Source organism: Chenopodium album, chromosome 5 (genome assembly GCF_948465745.1).
Source record: "Chenopodium album chromosome 5, dcCheAlbu1.1, whole genome shotgun sequence".
Taxonomy (NCBI): domain Eukaryota; kingdom Viridiplantae; phylum Streptophyta; class Magnoliopsida; order Caryophyllales; family Amaranthaceae; genus Chenopodium; species Chenopodium album.
The window spans coordinates 19,866,608-19,890,561 of NC_137838.1; the positions used below are offsets into that span (position 1 = coordinate 19,866,608).

The 23,954-nt window shown below is 34.2% G+C and overlaps 2 protein-coding genes and 1 long non-coding RNA gene across 3 annotated transcripts; all 3 read left to right on the forward strand.

The window, feature by feature from the left end:
- Window positions 1-1,048: 1,048 nt before the first annotated feature.
- On the forward strand, window positions 1,049-6,800 carry LOC145630570 (uncharacterized). Its single transcript, XR_014112097.1, has 8 exons — window positions 1,049-1,828; window positions 1,915-1,997; window positions 2,081-2,148; window positions 2,238-2,289; window positions 3,852-3,975; window positions 4,067-4,364; window positions 4,469-4,585; window positions 6,206-6,800. It is a non-coding gene; the product is annotated as an uncharacterized LOC145630570 (long non-coding RNA).
- Window positions 6,801-11,134: 4,334 nt separating this feature from the next.
- LOC145632717 (uncharacterized) lies at window positions 11,135-11,482 on the forward strand. The gene has a single exon (XM_081685060.1). The coding sequence runs from the start codon at window positions 11,135-11,137 to the stop codon at window positions 11,480-11,482; it is 348 nt and encodes a 115-aa protein (XP_081541186.1).
- Window positions 11,483-14,362: 2,880 nt separating this feature from the next.
- Window positions 14,363-14,740, forward strand: LOC145632718 (uncharacterized). The gene has a single exon (XM_081685061.1). It carries the CDS (start codon window positions 14,363-14,365, stop codon window positions 14,738-14,740), a length of 378 nt encoding a protein of 125 aa, XP_081541187.1.
- Window positions 14,741-23,954: the final 9,214 nt, after the last annotated feature.

Here is a 23,954-nt window from a genome sequence, read left to right on the forward strand (position 1 = left end):
AATACTTCCTGTCAGTCCTTTAATAAGTTGACTAATGTTGAGTGATACCTTATTTATAAGACTACTTTTGCATATAAAGGCTCTCACGTTTTGCTTGGTGTGGCAATTTTTTTGTAATTGGATGATTGTCCAGTTTCAAAAGTGGATCCTAGTCGACAGAAGCATATAAATAAGATTTTAGCATATTTGATATTTCTAATTCTCTATGATTTTATCAGTATGTTATCAGATGATATGAATGAATTAGCTTATTATTTGCAAAATTATAAAGGGGCTGGTACAGGAATCTATAATTTCTCTTCAAAGTTAGCAAAACTTATGGAAGTTAATATGATATGTTAATGAGTTATACTGTATAATGCTTGTTATTGACCGAGTTTTTGCAAGCTTAATCTATATTAACTCACATAATGGTAGAAAAGTATATGTCATGTTTTCTTAGCAACTTTTTGCATGATTTGTGCGCTGCTTGTCCCCTGAAAATTGAACTGATTAATTTTATTACAACTAATGATAAATAGGTAACACACTTGTATTTTGGTTATTGGTATTTAAATGGTGCTAAGAATTATAATTTCGAGGCTATCTATTCTAAAGCATCTGTATTGAAGGGTCTAAAGGCAGAATAAATTTAAAAGACTTTGTGTTCATTATTTATATGCTGTATTGGGCTACTCTATAAATGATAATCTAAGGTCCTGATGTGCATCAGTCTGGTAGCATAATTTTGACGATTAGCCAGCTTAACATGTTGAATTTTGGAGCATGAGCATTCTGCCAATCTGTTGGATTATCAATCTGATGGTCATATTATTACTTTTCAGATGTTGAATTGCTAATTTGCTATTGAAATTTAGTATATTTACTGCCAAATACATGACATTTACAATTTCTTGTCTGAAGATCTGATCTCATTACTTCAGAACTGCTAAAGCTAAAAAAATAAAAGCTGACCAGAATATTATAGATAATTTGCAAGCCTCACATGTTGAATTTTGACAGGTGCATGTGTGATTGTATGCCTAATCCTAAATTCAGGAAGACCATTTTGCTAAAAATTTGTTGAAATACTAAACTGATACATATCTACTTGAGTAAAATTAGTTGTGAGAATTTGCACATGACAACCGATGATTTCATGAGATTGCTTGGTCGGGTTCATATAATTTCTTAGCTTGTCTGATACTTCTAAATTTCAGCATACTTACTGTTAGAACCACTTATAATTAAACATGTGTTGTTAAATCTGAATATCTGATCACTACTAGAAATAGGCTAAATAGCGACGGACCTGTTTTTCCGTCGTAAAGTTGAAAATTTTCGACGGAAAACGTTTCGTCGCAATTTAGCGACGGAAAATTTGAATTACGATGCATTTTCCCTCGTAAATCTTCCGACGGAAAAAAATTCCGTCGTAATATTAAAATTTCGACGAAATATTCCGTCGTAAATTAATTTGCGACGGAATATTCCGTTGGAATTTTAATATTACGACGGAATTTTGTTCCGTCGAAATGTCTGTGTTAATTTTGAAAATTAAAACTCGTGGCTTGACCTAAAAAAAAAGGGGGAAAGACGAATTGGTGCAGAGAGAGAAAGAGAAGGAGAGAGAGAAAGAGAAGTAGAGGGCGGCGCTTAAACTTTCGCCGGCGACGGTGACGCCTGCCGTCGACGCACACCCGCCGCCGAGAACGAAAGAGAGAAAGAAGGGTGAAAGAAAGAGAGAGGAGAAAGAGAACGAGAAAGAGAAAGAAATGGAGGAAGAGAGAGCTGTCGAGGAAGATGTTGACGGGCCTGGTAGTTTCCGGCGATGCAACGCCGTGTCTAGGTAAGTGTTGCCCTCGTAAATTTGTTTTTTTTTTTTACTTTTGCAAAAAAACCACCACCGGCTAACATTTAACCACTACAACGCAGCCTCTGCGCCGCACCTCTGTCCCCTAGCCGTGACTGAACCACCTGGCCGTGGTTGTTTCCGGCGACGCCACTGCCGCGTCTAGGTAAGTGTTTCCCTATAAGTTTTGGTTTTTTTTAATTTTGCCAAAAAACCACCACCGGCTAACCTTTAACCACCACAACGCAGCCTCTGCGCCGCACCTCCATCCCCTCGCCGTGACTGAAGCACCTACATTGATATTGGCTGAAAATTCAGTAAGTCGTCCTTCGCTTCCCCCCTTTTTTTTTTCAATTTAATTTTGTTTACTTATAAACCCTTAATTTTTTTTTTTAATTTTTTGTAGGATTTGTACAATTTTGTTGGTTTAATTGTTAAAAAGAAGTGCAGATCTAAAGGTTAGTTACATTACAAACCCTAATATAATGTATGTGTGTATGTTACTTTGGTTATTAGACAGTGTGTTGGGTTTTAATTATAATGTATGTATGTAGGTTAGTTTGGTTAATCTAGTCACATTGGTCATCTCTTATAATTAATTAATTGCTCCCTTCTCTTTAAAAAAAACAATGTTAGTTTGGTTTAGTTTAGTTTAACATAATGTAGTTTAGTTAAGTTTATGTTAATATAATGTGTTTTAGTTTAATTTATTTTAATATAAAGTATCTTAATTTAGTTTATTTTTTTAGAAATATGTTAGTTTAATTTAATATATAAAACGGTAGTTTGGTTTGGTTTAGTTTAATATGATATATTAGTTTACTTTGGTTTGGTTTGATTTGGTTTATATTAATAGTATGGTGTTATGATATGTTTCTCTTGTTTAGTTTAATCTTGATATATTTGTTTAATATTATGTATGTTAGTTAAGTATATATATTTTTAAATAAATAATTTGCATAATAATATACCTAGATACCCGTTCAAGGCATACACATTAGGAGTATGCCTTGAATAGTCCCCGGTTGGGACTGTCCTTGTACGTTTATTCTCACTTAGGTGGTGAACGTATTCCTTTGTTTTAATTCTAAGGAAGATCCTTCCTTGTCATTTCTCTACAATGTTCTCTAGGTACATATATAGGTGTTTCTAATCGCCTATATCGTGTACTTGGGGAACTGTAGGGAGATGCTGCCGGATTTTCCATAGAATTGAAATCCTGGCATACATTCACTAGTGAGATTGAACGTCCAAGGATGGGTTAGGTTGGAGTGATAAGGACCCTTGGAAATCATTTCTCTTCTCATTTGCATTTCCATAACACTTTGATCTATAATGAATATATATTGTGCTTTCTGAGTAATGTGATTAATGACATATGTGTTAGTTGTGTAGAACTTGTAATCATGAAACGAAAAGAACGTAGCTGCATGTACGAAAGGAAGGTTGGCAATTCTATTAATCCCGAGTTCTTGAAGGGGGTAGATGAATTCCTTAAATATGTGGAAGATCATCCCGAGAGTAGCAACCCGAATTAAGTTAGGTGTCCATGTTTTAAATGCAAAAACAAACGTCTTTGGGATCCGGATACGATTAAACTTCATTTGTATCGCAGTGTTTTTTTTACCTAATTACTATGAGTGGATGTGTCATGGGGAAGGGTTTCCAGGAACTCGTGGAAGGCAGTCAAATGAATATCGTGAAATGGTTTTTGATGCATTTGGTTAGTCTCAAGATCAAGGCCATTCCGAAGAGGCGGTTGTTTCATTAGAGGAGGAGTCTAATGCACAAGCCAAGCCATTTTTTTATTTGTTAAGGGCTTCTGAACAACCGTTATACGAAGGGAGTTCATTGTCTGTGTTAGAGATGGACCCTTCCACACTTTGGTGCATATGTATTTGTAATGAAATATCCTTAAATTCGTATTTATTTTGATAAAGTGAATTTGTATTACTTTTACCATGTTTTGTTCACTTTTTGTTGATTATCTACTAACATGAATGTCTATCCTTTATTATAGGTTTGATGATAAGCCGGTGAAGAATGTGCTCTCCGACATGCTAACCGGCTACTATGTTGAGCCTTGGAGGAATTATGGAGAGGTTGATGAAGATTCGAGAGAGCACTTTTGGAACTTGTTCAGCGTATGATAACTTTAACCTAACATAATACATGTTTTATAAAGTATATTGATGGAGTTGAATTTTGTAATAAAGATATTTTCTTGATTTGCAGAAAAAATTCAAGTGGGCACATGAGTTAAACGACCATGTGAAGGACACTTTCGAATTCAAGTTTGCAAATCGCCTACGTGACACGTTCTACCACATCACACAGGCTGAATGGTGGCAGACCAAAATGGCTTAATAAAGATGTCAATGAATGCATGATGCGAATTGTTGCCACTGATCCAGATTATAAGAAGCGGTCGGAACAAAACAAGAAGAACCGAAGAGGCGGATCCATGAAAAATGTCGTTGAACCGACCCACTTTCAAGGTTCAATGTCAGCTGTACAACATGCTAAAAGGATGGTAAGGTTCCTAAAATATGTCCAGTAACAATTAAGTCATTTGTGTATTAATGAATTTTGGTGGGCTAACATGTTTTCATTGATTTTCTGCATGTATATATAAAGGATGCAGAAAACCAAGGCCAATTACCAAATGCCCATAATCTTTTCTTGAAGACACACTTCAAGGAAATGCCTGGAAAAGGCCAAGTGGCTGCCAACACCAAAGCAAAAAGGATTGCGGTAAAAACTTATTATATGACTTGATATATGGCAAATTAGCAAAGTAGAACTCATTATATGCTTATTTGGATGATTTTGGATGAGTAAGGGTCGATGCTCGAACATATGTGCTTATTTCTCTTTATTTCTATCCATAGGCTCCTAAAAGTTATTGAATTTGGAATGCTAGAAGAAAGAACGATCCATTTGATTGAAAACATAGAAAATAGGCATGGTTTTAGCCATATAGGCCAAATTTGGATGATTTTGGATGAGTTAGGGTTGAAATTTGACTCATGTGCTTATTTTTCTTTATTTCTATCCTTAGGCACCTAAAATTAATTGATATTGGAATGTTAGAAGAAAGAACGAGTCCATTGGTTTGAAAACATAGAAAATAGGCATGGTTTTATCCATATAGGCCAAATTTGGATGATTTTGGATGAGTAAGGGTTGAAAATTGACTTATGTGCTTATTTTTCTTTATTTCTATCCTTAGGCACCTAAGCGTATGTGATATTGGAATTCTAGAAGAAAGAACGAGTCCATCTGATTGAAAACATAGAAAATAGGCATAGTTTTAGCCATATAGGCCAAATTTGGATGATTTTGGATGAGTAAGGGTCGATATTTGACATATGTGCTTATTTTTCTTAATTTCTATCCTTAGGCCCTAAAAGCAATTGATATTAGAATGTTAGAAGAAAGAACGAGTCCATTTGATTGAAAACATAGAAAATAGGCATGGTTTTAGCCATATAGGCCAAATTTGGATGATTTTGGATGATTTCGGGTTCAAAATTGACTTATGTGCTTATTTTTCTTTATTTCTATCCTTAGGCACCTAAAATTATGTGATATTGGAATGCTAGAAGAAAGAATGAGTCCATTTGTTTGAAAACATAGAAAATAGGCATGGTTTTAGCCATATAGGCCAAATTTGGATGATTTTTGATGAGTAAGGGTCGATATTTGACAAATGTGCTTATTTTTCTTAATTTCTGTCCTTAGGTACCTAAAATAAATTTATATTTGAATGTTAGAAGAAAGAACGAGTCCATTTGATTGACAACATAGAAAATAGGCATGGTTTTAGCCATATAGGCCAAATTTGGTTGAGTTAGGGTTGAAAATTGACATATGTGCTTGTTTTTCTTAATTTCTATCCTTAGGCACCTAAAAGCAATTGATATTGGAATGTTAGAAGAAAGAACAAGTCCATTTGATTGAAAACATAGAAAATAGGCATGGTTTTAGCCATATAGGCCAAATTTGGATGATTTTGGATGAGTTAGGGTTGAAAATTGACTTATGTGCTTATTTTTCTTTATTTCTATCCTTAGGCACATAAAAGTATGTGATATTGGAATGTTAGAAGAAAGAACGAGTCCATTTGATTGAAAACATAGAAAATAGGCATGCTTTTAGCCATATAGGCCAAATTTGGATGATTTTGGATGAGTTAGGGTTGAAAATTGACTTATGTGCTTATTTTTCTTTATTTCTATCCTTAGGCACCTCAAATTTCAGCCATATAGGCCAAATATGCAACTGAATAATCAAGAATAAGAAACCTTACCTTATATTGTTGGTTTTTTTTTTAACAATTTTTTTTTTTTTATTATCTTCAATATTTTGTAGGAGACCTACCAGAAGAAGCTCCAAGAAACAAGGAGTCAGGGGATTCAGAAGAGTCCCAATTAGTTGTTATGGGAGACGGTGGGTGGGCGCAATAAGAAGGGGCGTGTGAAGGGACTTGGCCAAAGTGCAGAGCTCTACTATGGCAACCGGATGGGTCGAGCTTCCCGTTCTTCACAGCAATACATGTCGTCTGTCATTTCTCAGATGCAAGACCAGATGGAACACAGGGTGAAAGCTCTCCAAACTCAAATTGAAGCCGAGATGCAAAGGCGAATTGACTCCCGAATGGCTGAAATGGAGAGGAGATACAAGGAGAGTATGGATGAGATGATGAGTCGTTTCACCAACAACGACTCATGTTCCACCATTCATCCTCAGCATCGAGACCCAAGGGACGACCCGGGTAGTGGTGGAGCAGGCCAGGGTTTCCAAGCGATTGCATAGCTTAGCTTTAGTCTAGCATAGATTCACTCTAACATAGCTTTTGTTTGGTATAGATACCAAAATATGGACTATCTTTTGTACTAGGACATAATTATTATATATATATGTAAATAAATATAATTCCGTAGGTCGGTAATTAATTTTTTTAAAACAACAATTTCAGGTTTCACTACGTGAAAAAATGAAATTGGCACCGGTTCAAACCCGGCCTAAGGCACCGTTTTGAACCGGTGTCACTGTGGGGGGTGCCAATTACCCCCCTTTTTGGCACCGATTTTGTTGGTTTTTGGCACTGGTTAACCGGTGCCATAACTATTTTTTTTTTGGAATTAATGTCAATTGGCACCGGTTAACCGGTGCCAATTCATGTTTTTTTTTTTTTTTTAAGTTTGCTTTCTCCACTTAGACATACAATAAGAGATATATTGATCAAAATTGATCATTAAATAACAAATAAAATCAAAAACATATAACCAAGCTTGAATACGAAACATAATCAGAAATATATTGATGATTAAATTGTTATTTTACAATACAAAAAAATAAAATAAATTACAACATCAAAATCCCAAGAAAAAAAATTGAAACATCGAAGAAAAAAAAAATTACACATCGAAGAATAAAAAATTATAACATTGAAATCAAAATTCCAAAATCAACACCTTGATTATTTACCTGCATCAATTAAAACAACGAAATTAATAAAAACTCACAATAAACGAAAATTACGAAAATTAAACCCAGAAAATAAACCCAGAAATCACGAAATTAAAAGCAAGAAAATAAACCCAGAAATCACGAAATTAAAAGCAAGAAAATAAACCCAGAAATCCCCCCCCCCCCAAAATAAAAAACCCAAAAAACCAGAAAATTGAAAAAAAATATTCACAAACTCAAAATTCACGAACCTAAAGAGTCTATTCCTTGAAGTATACTCATGGTACTATGTAATTTGTATGGGAAATAAATATATAAGATGCAGTATAGAGATATACTTGAGTGTAGCTTCTGCACTTTCGACAGTGACTTTATCATTGGTGGTCTCACGATTTGGGAGACCAAGATCAAAGTACTTTATATCAAGCTCTAGAAAAAATTCACGAACCTAGAAAACTCAAAATTAAAAAAAAAAAACCCAGAAACTCAAACTTATAAGAAAAATTGAAAAAAAATACAAAATCCCAGAATTTTTTTTTTAAAAAAAAAACCTAGAAAACTCAAAATTAAAAAAAAAAAAAAAAAAACCCAAAATACACATGCATGTACTCAGAACAATTGATTAATTAAACCCAAAAAAAAACGAGAAAATCAAATTAAAATACAAAACCGATTAAATTCAGATAATATACCCAGAAAAATTGAGAAAACTCGAATTAAAATCCAATAATTGATTAAATAAACCCAGAAAAATCGATTTAAATCCAAAATCAAACCCAAATTTAAATATAACAAAATCTCCAATAATCGATTAAATAAACCCAACAAAATCGATTTAAACCCTAACCTCGAATGATTATACCAAGAAATTGTTGTTAATGTTGATGTCGGTGGGCATTGTGGCGGTGGTCGACCTTTATGGTGGTGGTGGCGGCTTTGCGGCAGTGGTGATGTGGTGGTGGTCGAATTTGTGGTGGTGAAGATCGAAGAGAGAGAGGAGATCGAAGAAGCTAGAAAGAGGAGATGAAAGAAGATCGAAGAAGCTAGCTTAGGGAGAGGAGATCGAATAAGGGAGATGAGAGGAAAGAGAAGGGAGAGAGGAGAGATGAGAGAGAAGGAGAGAGGAGAAAATGGAATAGAAGGAGGCGGATTGAGAAACTATTAGGGTTATGTGTGTATGTGACGATCCGGTTTTTTTTTTTTACATCTTTTGCCACCGATTCAAAACTGAACCGGTGCCATATGTCTAGCCCGGTTTAAAGCTGCTTCAATCTTAGCCTTTTAACCACCGGTTTGCCTTGAACCGGTGGCAATACAGGGGTGCCCTTTGTAGTTTTTCTACTAGTGTTTTGAAATGCATTTTGTTTTTTGTGGATTTATTATAAACAAAATTCGGGTTTGGAAATGCATTTTTTTATAGAAATTTCTTGCGGGCTGGAAGGTCTTTCCGACGGAATATTTCATCGCAAAAAAAATTGCGACGGAATATTTCCTCACTAAATAATAATTCCGACGGAATAGTTCCTCACAAAACTAAATGTTTCGACGGAATATTTCGTCGCAAAAATATTAATTCCGACGGAAAATTTCCTCGCAAGCAACAAATTCCGACGGAATTTTCCGTCGCAAAATACAAATTTCGACGGAAATTTCCGTCGGAAATTATAATTTCTGACGGAAATTTCTGTCGGAATTTGTATTTTGCGACGGATCTTTTCCCGTCGGAAAATTGCGACGGACTGCCAGTTAAGGTCAATTTCAAGTCCGACGAAGTTATATCCGTCGTAAATTCCGTCGGAAAGATGGTTTACGACGGAATTTCCGTCGTAAAATGCCCAATTTCTTACAAAGCGTTTTTCGACGACCTATTCTGACGGAATTCCGTCGGAAACCTTCTTTCCGACGGATTTTGGATAAGTTCCGACGACCCGTCGCAATTTTGCTGTTTTCTTGTAGTGGATATCAGCCCTTGATTTTGCATATATTTTAGTTTTGACAAGAAATTTATTTTCAAAATACGTTTATGCACTAATATCACAGGCTCATCTTTCATAAAATTCTGTTTTCTATATAGGCGCATGTACGCGTAAAATAAAGAAGCAAGACTTCAGCGCATAAGAGTGTACATAAACTTGATAAACATAGCAAAACTAAAGGAGCTTCTTCATATTTTCAGTGTTAAACCAACACTTGAATTAGAAGATCCATTGCCGATCAAATATAACGACATGGCAGAACAGACAATTGAAAGAACTGGGAGCCCCTAAAACAGGAGAAGATCCTCTATGTATTGTCTTTCCAGAACTAGAGAATTCCCTCAAACTGAACTTAGGTTTCCTTAATCTTCTCCCTAAATTCTATGGGAACGCAGGTGAGAATCCTTATAGACATTTAAAAGAGTTTAAAGTTGTATGTACTTCTATGAATCTCGAAGGAATAGAACAGGAACATATTAGATTGCATGCTTTTCCTTTTTCTTTGCAAGATCCTGCTAAAGAGTGGTTATATGAGCAACTTCCATCTAGTTCCATTAATTCTTGGGCAGAATTGGAAAAAGTTTTTCTTGAAAGATTCTTTCTTGCGTGTCGTATAGGTTTTATTAGGAAATTTGTGGAATTAGACAGAATAATAATGAGTCTTTATATGAGTATTGGCAACGTTTTAATAGGCTTTGTTCATCTTGTCCACAACACCAAATAAGTGATCAATTGTTAATTCAATACTGTTATGAGGGTTTGTTACCTAATGATAGAGGTATGATAGATGCATCTAGTGGGGCTGCATTAGTTGATAAAACACCTACTGAAGCTAGAAAATTAATCTCTAATATGGTCAGAATACACAACACTTTAGTACTAGAAATGATGTTAAAAGAGTAAATGAAATTGATATAAGTGGTGTTCATAATTAATTGCAAGAAAATTCTCAAAAAATTGCTACATTAACTACTCTTGTTTCTAAAATTGCTAGTAATGAGTCTAAATCTAGAGTTTGTGGTGTTTGTTATGATATTTCTCATGCTACTGATGAATGTCCTACTTTACAGAGTGAAGATGTTAATGCCTTAGGGGGTTTTCTGGTCAACAAAATAGGAAGTATGATCCTTTCTCACAAACTTATAATGAAGGCCGGAAAGACCACCCTAATCTAAGGTATTGTAATAGACCATAATTTTAACAGTTTAATCAATTTAAGAAACATGGTCAACAAAGCCCACCACCTAAAACTGCTAGCCCTTCATTAGAAGACTTGGTGAAACAGTTGGCAAACCAAATAGGACAGGTTCATGATCATGGTGTTGAATATCAAAATAAAACTAATATTCACTTGCATCACATAGACACTCAAATAGGTCAAATAAGCACTACTCTAAGTAATTTGGAATCTCAACTCTCGAATAGACTTCCTTCTCAAACACTTGCCAATCCAAATGAACATGCTAAAGCTGTAACACGTAGGAGTGGTAAAGAGTTAGCAGAACCTAAAAAGAAGAATATAGCAGTAAAGAAAGAAGTAGAAGTCACACCTAAGGATGTAGTTAGTGAGAGTAAGGAAAAACATGATAAAGAGAGCGAGAAAGAACCTGTAGGGAAGGGTAATTCTGATGTGAATTTTGATGTTTCTCATTTTAAAGATGTTCCTCCTTTCCCCTCTCGATTTTCTAAATCTATGAAAGAAGCTATGGACAATGAAATTCTAGAGACTTTTAGGAAAGTTGAAGTTAATATTCCTCTTCTTGATGCTATTAAGTAGGTGCCGCGCTATGCAAAGTTTCTTAAGGAACTTTATACTAATAAAAGACAATTTTGCCCTTATGAAAAGGTAAGTATGGGGGAAAACATTTCAGCAGTAATTCAAAAGAAACTTCCCCCTAAATGTAAGGATCCTGACATGTTTTCTATTCCATGTAAAATTGGTAACTCTATTTTTGAAAGATGCATGCTAGACTTAGGTGCTTCAATCAATGTCATGCCTAAATCTGTATATGATACCTTGAATGTTGGTCCTTTGTCTAAGACTAACATGGTTATCCAACTAGTTGATAGATCTAATGCATTTCCTTTGGGAGTTTTAGAAGATGTATTTGTTCAAGTGAATGAATTAGTTTTTCCTGCTGATTTTTATGTGCTTGACATGGTTGATAGATTTGAAAGTGTTCCTTTATTGTTGGGTTGACCTTTCTAAAGACTTACAAGACTAAAATTGATGTTCATGAAGGTAATCTAACAATGGAATTTGATGGTGAAATGATTAAATTCAACATATTTGATGCTATTAAATACCCTAATTATATCAATAATGTTAGTTCTATCGATTATTTTGATGCATGTGATTGGATGGCTCAAGATGTTTTTGATGAGTGGTGTGAAAATTTGTTTGCAAATGGTGTTTTTGGCGATGTTGAAAATACAGAATTGGTTGATTCTTTTGTAGCATCGTCTGATATGATTGAATATGATGTTTCTAATGGATGCGAAAAATCTTTGCCTTCTGTTGTGCCTAAATCGATTCCTTCTATTGTTAAGCCACCTGAATTAGAATTTAAACCCCTTCCCTCTAATCTGAAGTATGCTTATTTCGGTGATAATGAGACTCTACCTGTGATTATTTCAAGTTCTTTAAATGAATCTCAAGGGACTAGGTTATTGAATTTGCTTAAAAATCATAAGGAAGCCTTAGGATGGACTTTAGCTAACATAAAAGGCATTAGCCTCGCTATGTGCATGCATAAAATTTTTCTTGAAAAAGATGCTAAACCAACTAGTGAGGCTCAACGTAGATTAAATCCTTCAATGATGGAAGTAGTTAAAAAGGAAATTCTAAAGTGGTTAGATGCATGATTGATTTACCCTATTTCCGATTCCTAATGGGTAAGTCCAATTCATGTGGTACCTAAAAAGAGTGGAATAACTGTTGTAGAAAATAATGAAGGAGAACTTGTCCCTACTAGAGTTTCTAATGGATGGAGAGTTTGTATTGACTTTAGGAAGCTTAATCAAGATACTAGAAAAGATCATTTTTCCCTTCCATTTATTGATCAGATGTTAGAAAAACTTGCTGGACAATCTTTTTTCTGTTTTCAGTTTTCTAGATGGTTATTCAGGTTACACACAAGTACCCATTGCCCCTAAAGATCAAGATAAAACCAATTTTACTTGTCCTTTTGGTACATTTGCTTTTAGAAGAATGCCTTTTGGTTTATGCAATGCTCCTGGAACATTCCAAAGATGCATGATGAGTATATTTTCTGATTTGATTCAACAAGATATGGAAGTGTTTATGGATGATTTTACAGTATTTGGTGATTCATTCGATAGATGTCTTCATGCTTTATCTCAAGTTTTGAAAAGATGTGTTGAAACTAACCTTGTTTTGAATTTTGAAAAGTGTCATTTTATGGTTGAACAAGGTGTAGTTCTTGGTCATATTGTTAGTGCCAAGGGTTTAGAGGTTGATAAAGCTAAAATTAATGTCATTAGTTCTTTGCCTTATCCTACATGTGTTCATGAAGTTAGATAATTTTTAGGACATGTTGGCTTTTATAGATGCTTTATCAAAAATTTCTCCAAGATTGCTTCTCCCCTATGTGCCTTGCTTGCTAAAGATGTTGTTTTTTTACTTTAACGATGAATGCAAAAAGGCTTTTGATGATTTAAAAGAAAAATTGACAAGTGCTCTTGTGATTAGACCCCTAAATTGGTCTTTGCCTTTTGAAATTATGTGTGATGCTAGTAATAAGGCTGTAGGAGCAGTTTTAGGTCAAAGGAAGGATAAAGAGTCTTATGTGATCCATTATGCTTCTAAATCACTAGATTATGCTCAGTGCAATTACACTGTAACTGAAAAAGAGATGTATGCTGTTGTTTTTGCTTTAGAGAAGTTTAGGCCCTACTTACTTGGCACTCGTGTGATTGTTTATTCTGATCATGCAGCGCTTAAATATTTGTTAAAGAAGAGTCAATCAATACCTAAGTTGCTTAGGTGGATGCTTCTATTACAAGAATTTAATGTGGAAATTAGAGATAGAAAGGGTGTTGAAAACCCAGTTGCTGACCATATAAGTAAAATTGTACCAAGAGAGGATTGACCTTTAATAACTGAATTTTTTCCTGATGAGCAGCTTGCTTCTTTATATAGTGTTGACACTCCTTGATATGCTGATATTGTTAATTACATAGTGATTGGAACATTTCCCCCTACACTCACTAAAGCTCAAAAGAATAAGATTAAATCTGATTCTAAATATTATCTTTAGGATGATCCATATCTATGGAAATTTTGTTCTGATCAGATGATAAGAAGGTGTGTAGATGAATCTGAATTTTCTTCAATTTTGAATTTCTGTCATTCTCTTGAAGTTGGTGGCCATTTTGGACCTCAACGAACCGCGTTTAAGGTACTGCAATGTGGTTTATATTGGCCTTCATTATTTAAAGATGCTTACATATTTTTTAAATCATGGGAGCAATGTCAGAAAACAGGTAATATTTCTAAAAGAAACAAAATGCCTCAACATGGAATCATAGTTTGTGAAATCGTTAATGTGTGGGGCATTGATGTTTTAGGCCTCTTTCCTTCTTCTCTTGGTAATCTTTTCATTGTGATTGCTGTGGATTATGCTTCTAAATGGGTGGAAGCCATAGCCACCAAAACTGATGATGCCAAAACTGTTGTAAAGTTTGTCAAAAGTCATATTTTTAATAGGTTTGGTCTGCCAAAAGCCATAATCAGTGATAGGGGAACCCAATTCTGTAACAAAACTTTTGGCACCCTTCTTGCAAAGTATCATGTGACACATAGAGTAGCAACTGCCTACCATACCCAAACTAATGGGCTAGCTGAAGTTTCAAATAGGGAAATTAAATCTATCCTAGAGAAGGTGGTGAATCCTAATTGGAAGGATTGGAGCCTTAGGCTGGAAGATGCTTTATGGGCTTATAGGACAACTTATAAAACACCTATAGGACTGTCACTAATCGCCTTGTGTTTGGTAAAGGATGTCATTTACATGTAGAACTCGAACATAGGTATTATTGGGCTGTGAAGTAGTGTAATATGGATTATGAGTTGGCTGGACAACAAAGGAAACTTAGTTTACAAGAGCTAGAGGAAATCCGATTAGAGGCTTATGAAAATAATCAAATTTATAAAGATAAGACTAAGGTTTTTCATGATAAGAGAATTATTAAATCTGATTTCATTGTAGGACATAAAGTTCTTTTATATAATGCTCGTCTGAAGTTGTTCCCTGGAAAACTTCGGTCTAGATGGCTAGGACCTTTTGTTATTATTAATATTTTTCCACATGGTGCAGTTGAAAGTAAAAGCTGGGAAACTAGTAAGGAGTTTAAAGTAAATGGTCACATGTTGAAACCATTTTATGAGTATGACTTTGTAGGGATGATTGACAAAATTGACCTTCGATCAGACTGAGGAAGGAATTATGTCGAGCCAACGACTCTAAACAGAGGCGCTTCTTGGGAGGCAACCCAAAATTATTTTTCTACATTTTCTTTCTTTCTTTCGTTATTTTTAATAGTTCATGTTAGTTTTGTGTGTTCTTTTTGTTTTGTTATTAGCACCAGCCTTACCCCAAGTTTCTCTGGCAGATTAAACAAGCATAATACAAAGGGTTAGACAGGACATTTCACTTCCTGATAAGACAAATGAACTGCTTAATGCTTCACCGTGCTTCAAAGTTTAAATTTTGTGAGTCTTCCAGAACATAACACAAACTTGGAGCTGATACATAAACGTTAAAATAGCACACATGACCAGCTAAGTTTATCTTTTCCTTTCTTAACTTTGTTTTCATTGAGGACAATCAAAAGTTTAAGTGCGGGGGGATTGAATATTTGAAATTGGTTTTGTTTTTGTGGAGAGAATGCTATTTGAATGGATATTTGGTTGTAAATGCGTTGATTAAAATAGCTCATTTTTAGTGGATTGCTCCTACTTTAAAGGAGGTGCTGCCGAATTTTAGATTTAAAAGTTTGTTATTTTAGATTTCTAGTTTCATGAATAAATGAAGGAACTTTGGGTTAATTAGCAAAAAAAAAAAAATGTCTTTTACTTATAGCATGTTGTGGATTACAGACATGAAAGATAGCTTAAACCCCTCTTTAGTATGATTAGTAAATGTTTTTGTTTCTCACTAAAAATTTTATCATGTCTCAATGCCTACCATTAACATCATCCAATATTGAGCCAATTTGAGCTTACGTTTGTTTGCTTATCATATAAAACTCACAAATGTGCCCTGTCCATAAAACAATGGAAACACCTTTTGGGATTAGTAGAGCATATTGTTAAATTCTGATGTAAAGTCAAATGGTGGTTGTCATTATTTGGTGGTTTTCTAATGAAAAGTTTCAGATTTGAAGGCTCTGCGTACCAATGTCTGGGTTTAAAAAGAGTTCAAAACCCAGTTATGTACGTGTGATGTTTTTATCTCATGCTTAAGTAGTTCGAGTAAGTAGATCCGTAGGGGTATCTTAAAACCTAGTGCCTTGGGCCAATTGGACCGGGATTCACTGGTCGAACACTCGCTACAAGAACTATTTGACAGAGACAAAGCATTAAGAGTACTGAGATTGAAAAAAAAAACCCAGTATGTCTAAGTTCAATGTTGGAGATATGTGATATAAATGTACTACTAATGTGCTCTACTAATTTCCACCTGTACCACTACAAGCCTAAACATATCTCCCACCTTTATTTTACCTTGTTCCTTTTACATTCCATAAAAGTTATGATGATCAGAGACATCTAATCAAATACATAAAAATAAAGGTGAGAAACGGAAATGATATGACGTCGGACATTGAGGGTGTTAAAATCTTTATAAATGTCAAGTATATGGTCCATGCTTGCTGGGAAATGCTTATTTTAGTTGTATTTGCTGATTGGTTCAAGGATTCCAAATAAAGAAACTTTGTGGGTATATCCTGACGTTTAAAGGGGTTGTTGAACATGCTATGTGTAACCATGATTCCTACCACAGTGAGTTAGTTTTATTGCTTTTATAGGTTAGTTTTATTTAGTTTGTTCGAGGGCGATCAAAGAATAAGTGTGCGGGAATTTGATAAGTGCATAATATACCATTTTTTTAGTCCCTAATATTAGTCTTATAATCGTTTTCTTTTATTTATTTTATGAAATTAGTCAACTTAATATTTATAGTTCTTATTTATGTTAGTATTTTATTTTATAACTAAATTTATAATAAGTAGTGATACTTAATATTATGTTGTGTGTTTTTGGTAGGAAAATAAGAGGAGTATTAATTGGACGTGGAAGAATGAAGCTCATAATACCTTATGTACTTTCCAACATGCCAAGTTCACTTTCCAAATAAAGAGTAAAAGGAAAAAAAAGAAAAAAAAAGAAGAGATAAGAAGAAAAAGAGGAAAAAGCTGCGTGAAAACCCAAGACCCAATTTTCCCAAACCACCATTATCATTCTTCATCAATTATCTACCGAAATTCAAGGCAAGATAAGAGAAGAGGAATCTCTATCTTTGTTCACAAATTTATCTCTTCAATCCCAGAAAACCTAGGTTGTTTTCGGTTACAAAATCCCCAATTATCCCTCCTAGAAAATATACAAGTATTACCACAAAAATACGGGAAGTTCGTGAGGCTTAGTAGAGCACGAATTATCCAAGGTTGATCGATTGGGTGGTATTGGAAGGCGAAGGGACGAATTTGACGGTGGATTCGAGCAGCGGCTGTTTGATTCTTAATTTCCCGATTTATGTTTCGTCGTTTAATTTTGTTCATAAGTTCTCCTTAGTTTACTCCTCATCTTTTAATTTTGTGATTAATTTGGTTTCTTCTACTTGGTGAATTGGTTGTAATTTGATCTTTAATTTCCCAATTTATGTTTCGTCGTTTAAACTCAAAATAAAATCATATTTCAATATTCAAGTTTGATATTTAATTAATTCACATGATTTCCTTGTTTTCATATGAACGTTTAATTTATTTATACTTGTAATTGAGTACACGATTTCTAGTATGAAGTAATTAGACTATGCTAAATTATTACTTGATGCGGCGTTAATTGATAATTTAGAGTGAATGACTCGATATTACTAGTTTGAGGGGCTCGATCGTAGTTTTGATGAGTTTTTGGGTTGATCTAATAAAGCAAATTTATTGGGTAGAAAGTGTATTAGTAAGATTCTGATTTCTAGTGAGCTATACATGTCAAATCGACTACGACAGTAATTTGACTACCTAAATATTAAGTTGAATATTGAAGGAGACTATATGAAAGGAAGTTGGGAATTAAGTTATGTTGTTTTTAATCTATGATCGAATTGGTTTCACAATGGTGGTTTGCTTGTCGTCTATTTTAAACAATAGATTAGTATATTGTTTGGCTTAGTTATTCGATCTATTTAACCCCCCATTCTCATGTATATAGTGTAAATAATTCTATTTATGTAAATATAGTTTGCGTTTCGTGTTGATTTCGAGTTTATTGAGTTAATGTATCTCCTCGTGGGTTCGACCCTTACTTACCTTTTTTACTAGGTGTAGGGAATATTTCAAGCATTATCCCAAATTTGAACCCCACTGTGATCATACACTAAAGTACGGTGGCGTCCAAAGGGAAAGAAGATAGAGCAAAAGAGTCGCCAACAAGTTTTAGGAAATTGTAAACCGTTCACGAGGTGAAGGTTACACCCCTCAACGATCCAAGAGATCGTTAACTCCAATAGGTCTGGAACCATGATTGGTAGTTCGGGGATGAAGGTACAAATCCAACCTAAAAGAGATTGAACCTGCCTTAATAATAGGTCTCTACTTTATTCTGATTGTATTCATGTGCGCTTTCTGACTAACATGAAATCAATAGATTAACCCTAAACCTGTTTATCTATGTTTGTTGAATATTAATGTACAAATAAACTATTATTGGCGATCACTTGAATTATAATGAAATTAACCCTAACTAGATTATTAATTATCTTATTAAGCGTGATTACAAGTACAAATTCCCTTTAAACATGCATAAAAGGTGTGATCAAGCAATAACAATAAATATATATCAAGCAACATAATAATCATCATCAAAATAATTATGATCATAATTAAAATAACAATCATAATAATTAAAATAATCATGTTAAAGCATAATAATAGCAAGATCCTAGGCATGATACTAACAAGATTAATAACAAACCCTAGCATGTCACTAAAACAATAAAAATCAAAGCTATAACCCTAACATGATACTAACATGATATTAGGAAGAAAATAGGAAGCATCACATGAATCATGATTGATATAAGCAAATCACCCTAAATATCATACTAATGAAAGCATCCTAACATGATACTAGGAACATCCTAAACATGATACTAGGAAGATCAAAACGCCCTAACATAACATTAGGAATCATAATAACAATCTAAGCATGATTTCTACATCATAATAACAATAAAACAATTAAAGCACTTACTTGGATGCCTCGAACCTCTTTCTAATAACAAAATACACGCGTTAGTAACTTCAAGGAAAATAATAAACTATTAAATTAAATAATAATTGAAAGAGAGATTTGGGACCAAACCCTCAGAAATTAAAACCTTTCACGTTTAGGGTGAATGCAACTTTGAATAATACTAGGTGTATCTAGGTCTTGTGAATGCAGAATTTTGTAAGAAAGGTAGGTTTAGAAAAGAGAGAGAGAAGCTTTAGCTTATAGAGAGAAAGAATTGATGGTTGTAGATTGTAGATTAAAGATTGTAAATGAATGAAAACGGAGTTTTTAGGAGGCTATTTATAAAGAACATCAGCCAAAAAGATAGAAAAACAAATCAGAGTTCTGACGTGAATAAAACTTGATTAGCGCCGACGCTGGCAATTAGCGCCAGACGCTAACATTAGCGCCAGGCGCTAACGCTAGCGTCAGGCGCCAGGCTTAGCGCCAGGCGCTAATGTCCGGCGTTAGGCGCTAATCCCGTTTTTGACTCGTTTTCTAAAATTAGATAGAATTCAACCGTACAGGAGGATAATATCGTATTTTCCTCAAAAACATTCTTTTATTCTGATTAAAACTCTAAAAAGTCAACAAAAGTCAAATTATCAATGCTAATTGAATTAGGAATGAAAAGAACCTTCTAGAAGGTTCTGGAAGACTAAAACCATTCCTAATTGCATTAGGAATGATAAATCCATATTAGGCCCTCCTCTAGATCATTGGGCCACATATAAGGCTCAAATTGGGCCCAGTTTAGTAATTTGGCCATAACTTCCTCATTATTCATCAGAATTGGGCTTTTTATATATCGTTAGAAATCTCTTTTTAAGCGTCATCCAACTACACTATTAATGGACTTCTATCATGGACGAACCAAAATGGATTGACTATTTTCTTAAAATAGGTTTTCAAAAACGGAGAGAAAAGAAATTAAAACTATCTGCAACACTAGACTTTCCACACTTTCACTTCATTCGATTATGATTCGACGTGAAGGGTACTCATCACCGGGTTTGGTTTTGGGGAGACACAAATGGGTGTCTACACTAGGTGTTAATATTTTTGATGTTTAAGTTAAGGTTAATTATTAATTAATTTTATACGGGAAACGACACGTATCAGTTGGCGTGAGTGGATGGGACCCCGCGAGTTACGGTTTAGTAAATTCAACAAACTCGGATGTACCCTTCGTTTCCATGGGCGTTCGATTAGGTAGATGGAGCATGAATTTCCAGAGGGTTATGGCCATATGTAGAGCACATACGGGTTTAGAAAAGTAAGAAAAACTAAATCAGGAAGTAGAACCGAGCGAACAGTACTAGAATCGGTCGAAACAAAGAAGGTAGATTTCTGGCTCAGTATTGGAAGAACATGGCCCGAGACAACATAGTCTGGCGCCAAAAGACAGCTGTGTCGCCAAACGACATTGTTGTCGCGCAGCGACAAGGCCATGGCATGGTGCTGGCTTTGTTTTCTCGGCATCGGTTTCTACATGCCTCATCAGCTTTCTGTTTATTGAATTTTCAGATTTTTTGTAGCGTTTTTTCGATCCCAGTTGTGAAAGATATTTCCCAAATTTCCTACGTGTAAAAATCCTATGTTTTTGACACATTACAGATTGTCTTTCCAAAGTTGACCTTTTTTAGGCTTATGCCAATAATGTCAATCAAAATTACGCACATGAATACTTAGAACGTTTCGAGTCTCGTCCACTCATTTTAAATTATTGCTTAAATAACTTTTAGGAATTAAAACAGATATCCTCCCCAGTGGAGTCACCAAAAAACTGTAAGGAATATTTCAAGCATCTCACACTTGAGTCGTACTGTGATCGTACACTTAAGCATGGTGGTTTCCAAAGGGAAGGAAGCTAGAAAAAAAGAGTTGCAAACAAGTTTTAAGAACTTGTAAACCGTTCACAGGATGAAGGTTACACACCTTCACGATCCATTAGATCGCTAACTTGCTCTAATAATAGGCCTCTACTTTATTCTTCTCGTATTCATGTGCGCTTTTTCGATGCCTCGTATCTCTTTCTAATAAAAAAATACACGTGTTAGTAACTTCAAGGAAAATATTAAATCAAACAATTAAATTAAATAATTGAAATAGGGATTTGGGACCAAACCCTCAGAAATTATCAACCTTTCACGTCTAGGGTGAAGACAACTTCGATCTTGGATAGGTGTGTCTAGAGCTTGTGAATGTGGAATTTTGTAAAAGGGGAGGTTTATAAAGATGGAGAAAGAATAAGCTTCTAGCTTTTAGAGAGAAAAAGAATAGAACTAGATGGCTGTGAATGAATCAAAACGGGGAAATACAACCCCTATTTATAAGAAAATAGTCCAGAATCGATAGAAACAATTCATTATTTGATTCGGAATAAAACTAATCCCCGTCGCAAGCGACACAACCTAGCGTGAAATGACAAGGATCACGCATGGCGACAAGCTCTGTCGTTTGGCGCTGGTTTAAGATAAAACACGCTTTTGTACGGAATCCGCTTCTCAATATAATTAAGCCATTAAAACTCTGTTTTAATTAATTTTAAATCAGATTTTATCAAAATAAAACACTTGTTTTATTTCAAACAAAATTTATTATTTTCTAAAAGATTAATTATCAATTCTAATGCTATCAGAACGCAAAATAACCTTCGAGACTATTCTAGAAGACTATAATCAATCCTAATAATTTTAGGAATAATAATTAATGGGCCCTCCACTAGATCATTGGACCATAAAACCATTTTAGACCCAAATTAGTATTTGGACCATAATTTCCTCATTATTCATCGGAATTGGGATTATAATATATCATTGGAAAGCTCTTTACGAGCCCGACCCAAATACACTATAAATTGACCCTTATCATGGACCAAGCAAAATTGGACTGGCTATTTCCATAAATAGAGAAGATTTCGAAAACAGAAAGAAAGATTTTTATTAAAATAAACACATCACAAGACTTTTCTTACTTTCAACTCATTCGATAATCAAGCAACGTGAAAAGTATTCATCACTGGGTTTGGTTTTTAAGAAGACATATTTGGGTGTCTACAAGTACATAATAACAAAGAAAAATGAAATTATAAAACAAACATAATACTTGTATAAAAATAACAAAACATGAAATACAATTATGCATCAACTAATAAAAAACTCCAATAAAATCAAACAAAAAACTACGGAATTTTAAGATTTTAGCACCACACAAAAACCCGAAAATGGTTTTTAACACTCCTATAACAAATTTATTTTTACACCAAACAAATTTCCAAAAAATGGGCATTACCACCACTTAACGATTTTCGCCCAAAAATTCTGTTAAGTGTTGTCCATAGTGACACGTATCACCATTTTATTTGTTTTTTAAAAAATAAAAAACCTAAAACTACCACAGCCATCCTAGCCCAATAACCGCCCTCCCTCAACCCACTACTACCTTCCTTGAACCCACTACCAGCGACACATCCGTTCCCCCAACCCACCTGAACCCTCGCCCTCCTTTTCCCGTAACTGTTTCGCCCCCAAATACCCCTAAACCCAAAACACTCCTTCCCCAAAACGGCCACGAATCCAACCACAAATGGCCGAAATCGACTTGTTTTGGGGTTGAGTTGCCTTTACTGGAAGATTTCAGCCATTTATGGCCGGATTCTTGGTCGTTTTGGGGAAGGAGGGTTTTTAGTTTGGTGGTTTTTGGGGGCAAAAAAATTGCCAGAAAAGGAGGAGGAGGGCTCAGGTTGGTTGGGGGTGCGGATGCGTCACCGATGGTGGGTCCAGGGAGGGCAGCGGTGGGTTGGGGGAGGGCGGTGGTGGCGCTGTGGTGGGGCTGGGGTAGTTTTAGGTTTTTTTTTTATTTTTTTTTAAAAATTCTTTTTTAATATTTCTTTTGGCCAATAATAAAGTGACACGTGGTTTTATGGCCCCACTAAACCAATTCCTAAACAGAATCAATTAATTGGTGGTAAAATCCATTTTTTTTTGGAAATTTGTTTGGTGTTAAAGTAATTTTTTATGGGGGTGTTAAAATCCAGGCTAATTTCGGGTTTTTGTTTGGTGTTAAAATCTAAAATATTTAAAAATTAATTAAAAACCATATACTTTCGGAAAAAAGTGATATGCAAATTCATGTAAAAAAGCCACAACAAATTATTAAAAAAACCATAAAATATTCATCAAACCTAACAAAAGTAAATGAAAATTAACATATAAATAATTATAACCTTTATATATAAGAAATTCACCCCCATAAATAAGATTAAACTTCGAATAATTGAAAATAAACACAAATAACTAAGTTATACGAAAATAAACGAAAAATAGAAATAAATCGGTAACTAAACATACGCTAGAACAATAAAAACAAAAAAACAGAGAAAGGAGGATGAACCTAGAAAGAGAAGAGAGAAACTGAGAGAGGAGATGAAACGACGAATGGAAGTAAGATTAGGGCTTGGTGTGGGCTTATTGGGGTTTTAAATACTTGTAATTTAAATAAAATATAATTAAAATAAAATATAAATGAATTCTACGACAACCATAATCTATGGCAAATTACGAAGATTTTTAAAAATACTATTACAACAGTTTTATTGGCCAAAAACCGTTTTCAATCAACGAAAGATTAAAAAACCGTCGTAATATTACGACAAAAACAAAAATTGAATTGGTGTCGAATTTAAAAATTAAGACAATTTGATTGCTAGCTGTCATAGAAAATTTGTCGCTATTTGCTCGGAGTAGTGTTTGCGTTGTATACGTTAATGTTGTTTTGTACTCCCTATGTTTAATTTATTTTTTAGTTTTTTTTTTTTTTAAATGCTACACTCCTAACAAAGAGAGTATAAAAGCGAATGAAATATTATTTATGTTCACTGCTAAAACTTAAAAGAAAAAAATAGTGAGGATGGAACTATGAAAAAAAAGAAGATGAAAGAAATGACATAATATGTACGTATTATTTTAAGTTATATTTTAAGTTTATGAGATAAAAAGACTTTGTACTTTGTATATTTATGTAATGTGCACTATTTAAGTTCAATTATTTTATTTTATTTTATTTTTATTTTTATTTACTATTACTTTATTAAGTTTTGGAGATGAAAAGACTATTACTCTATTTTATAATGATGGAAATGAAACACTTCAAT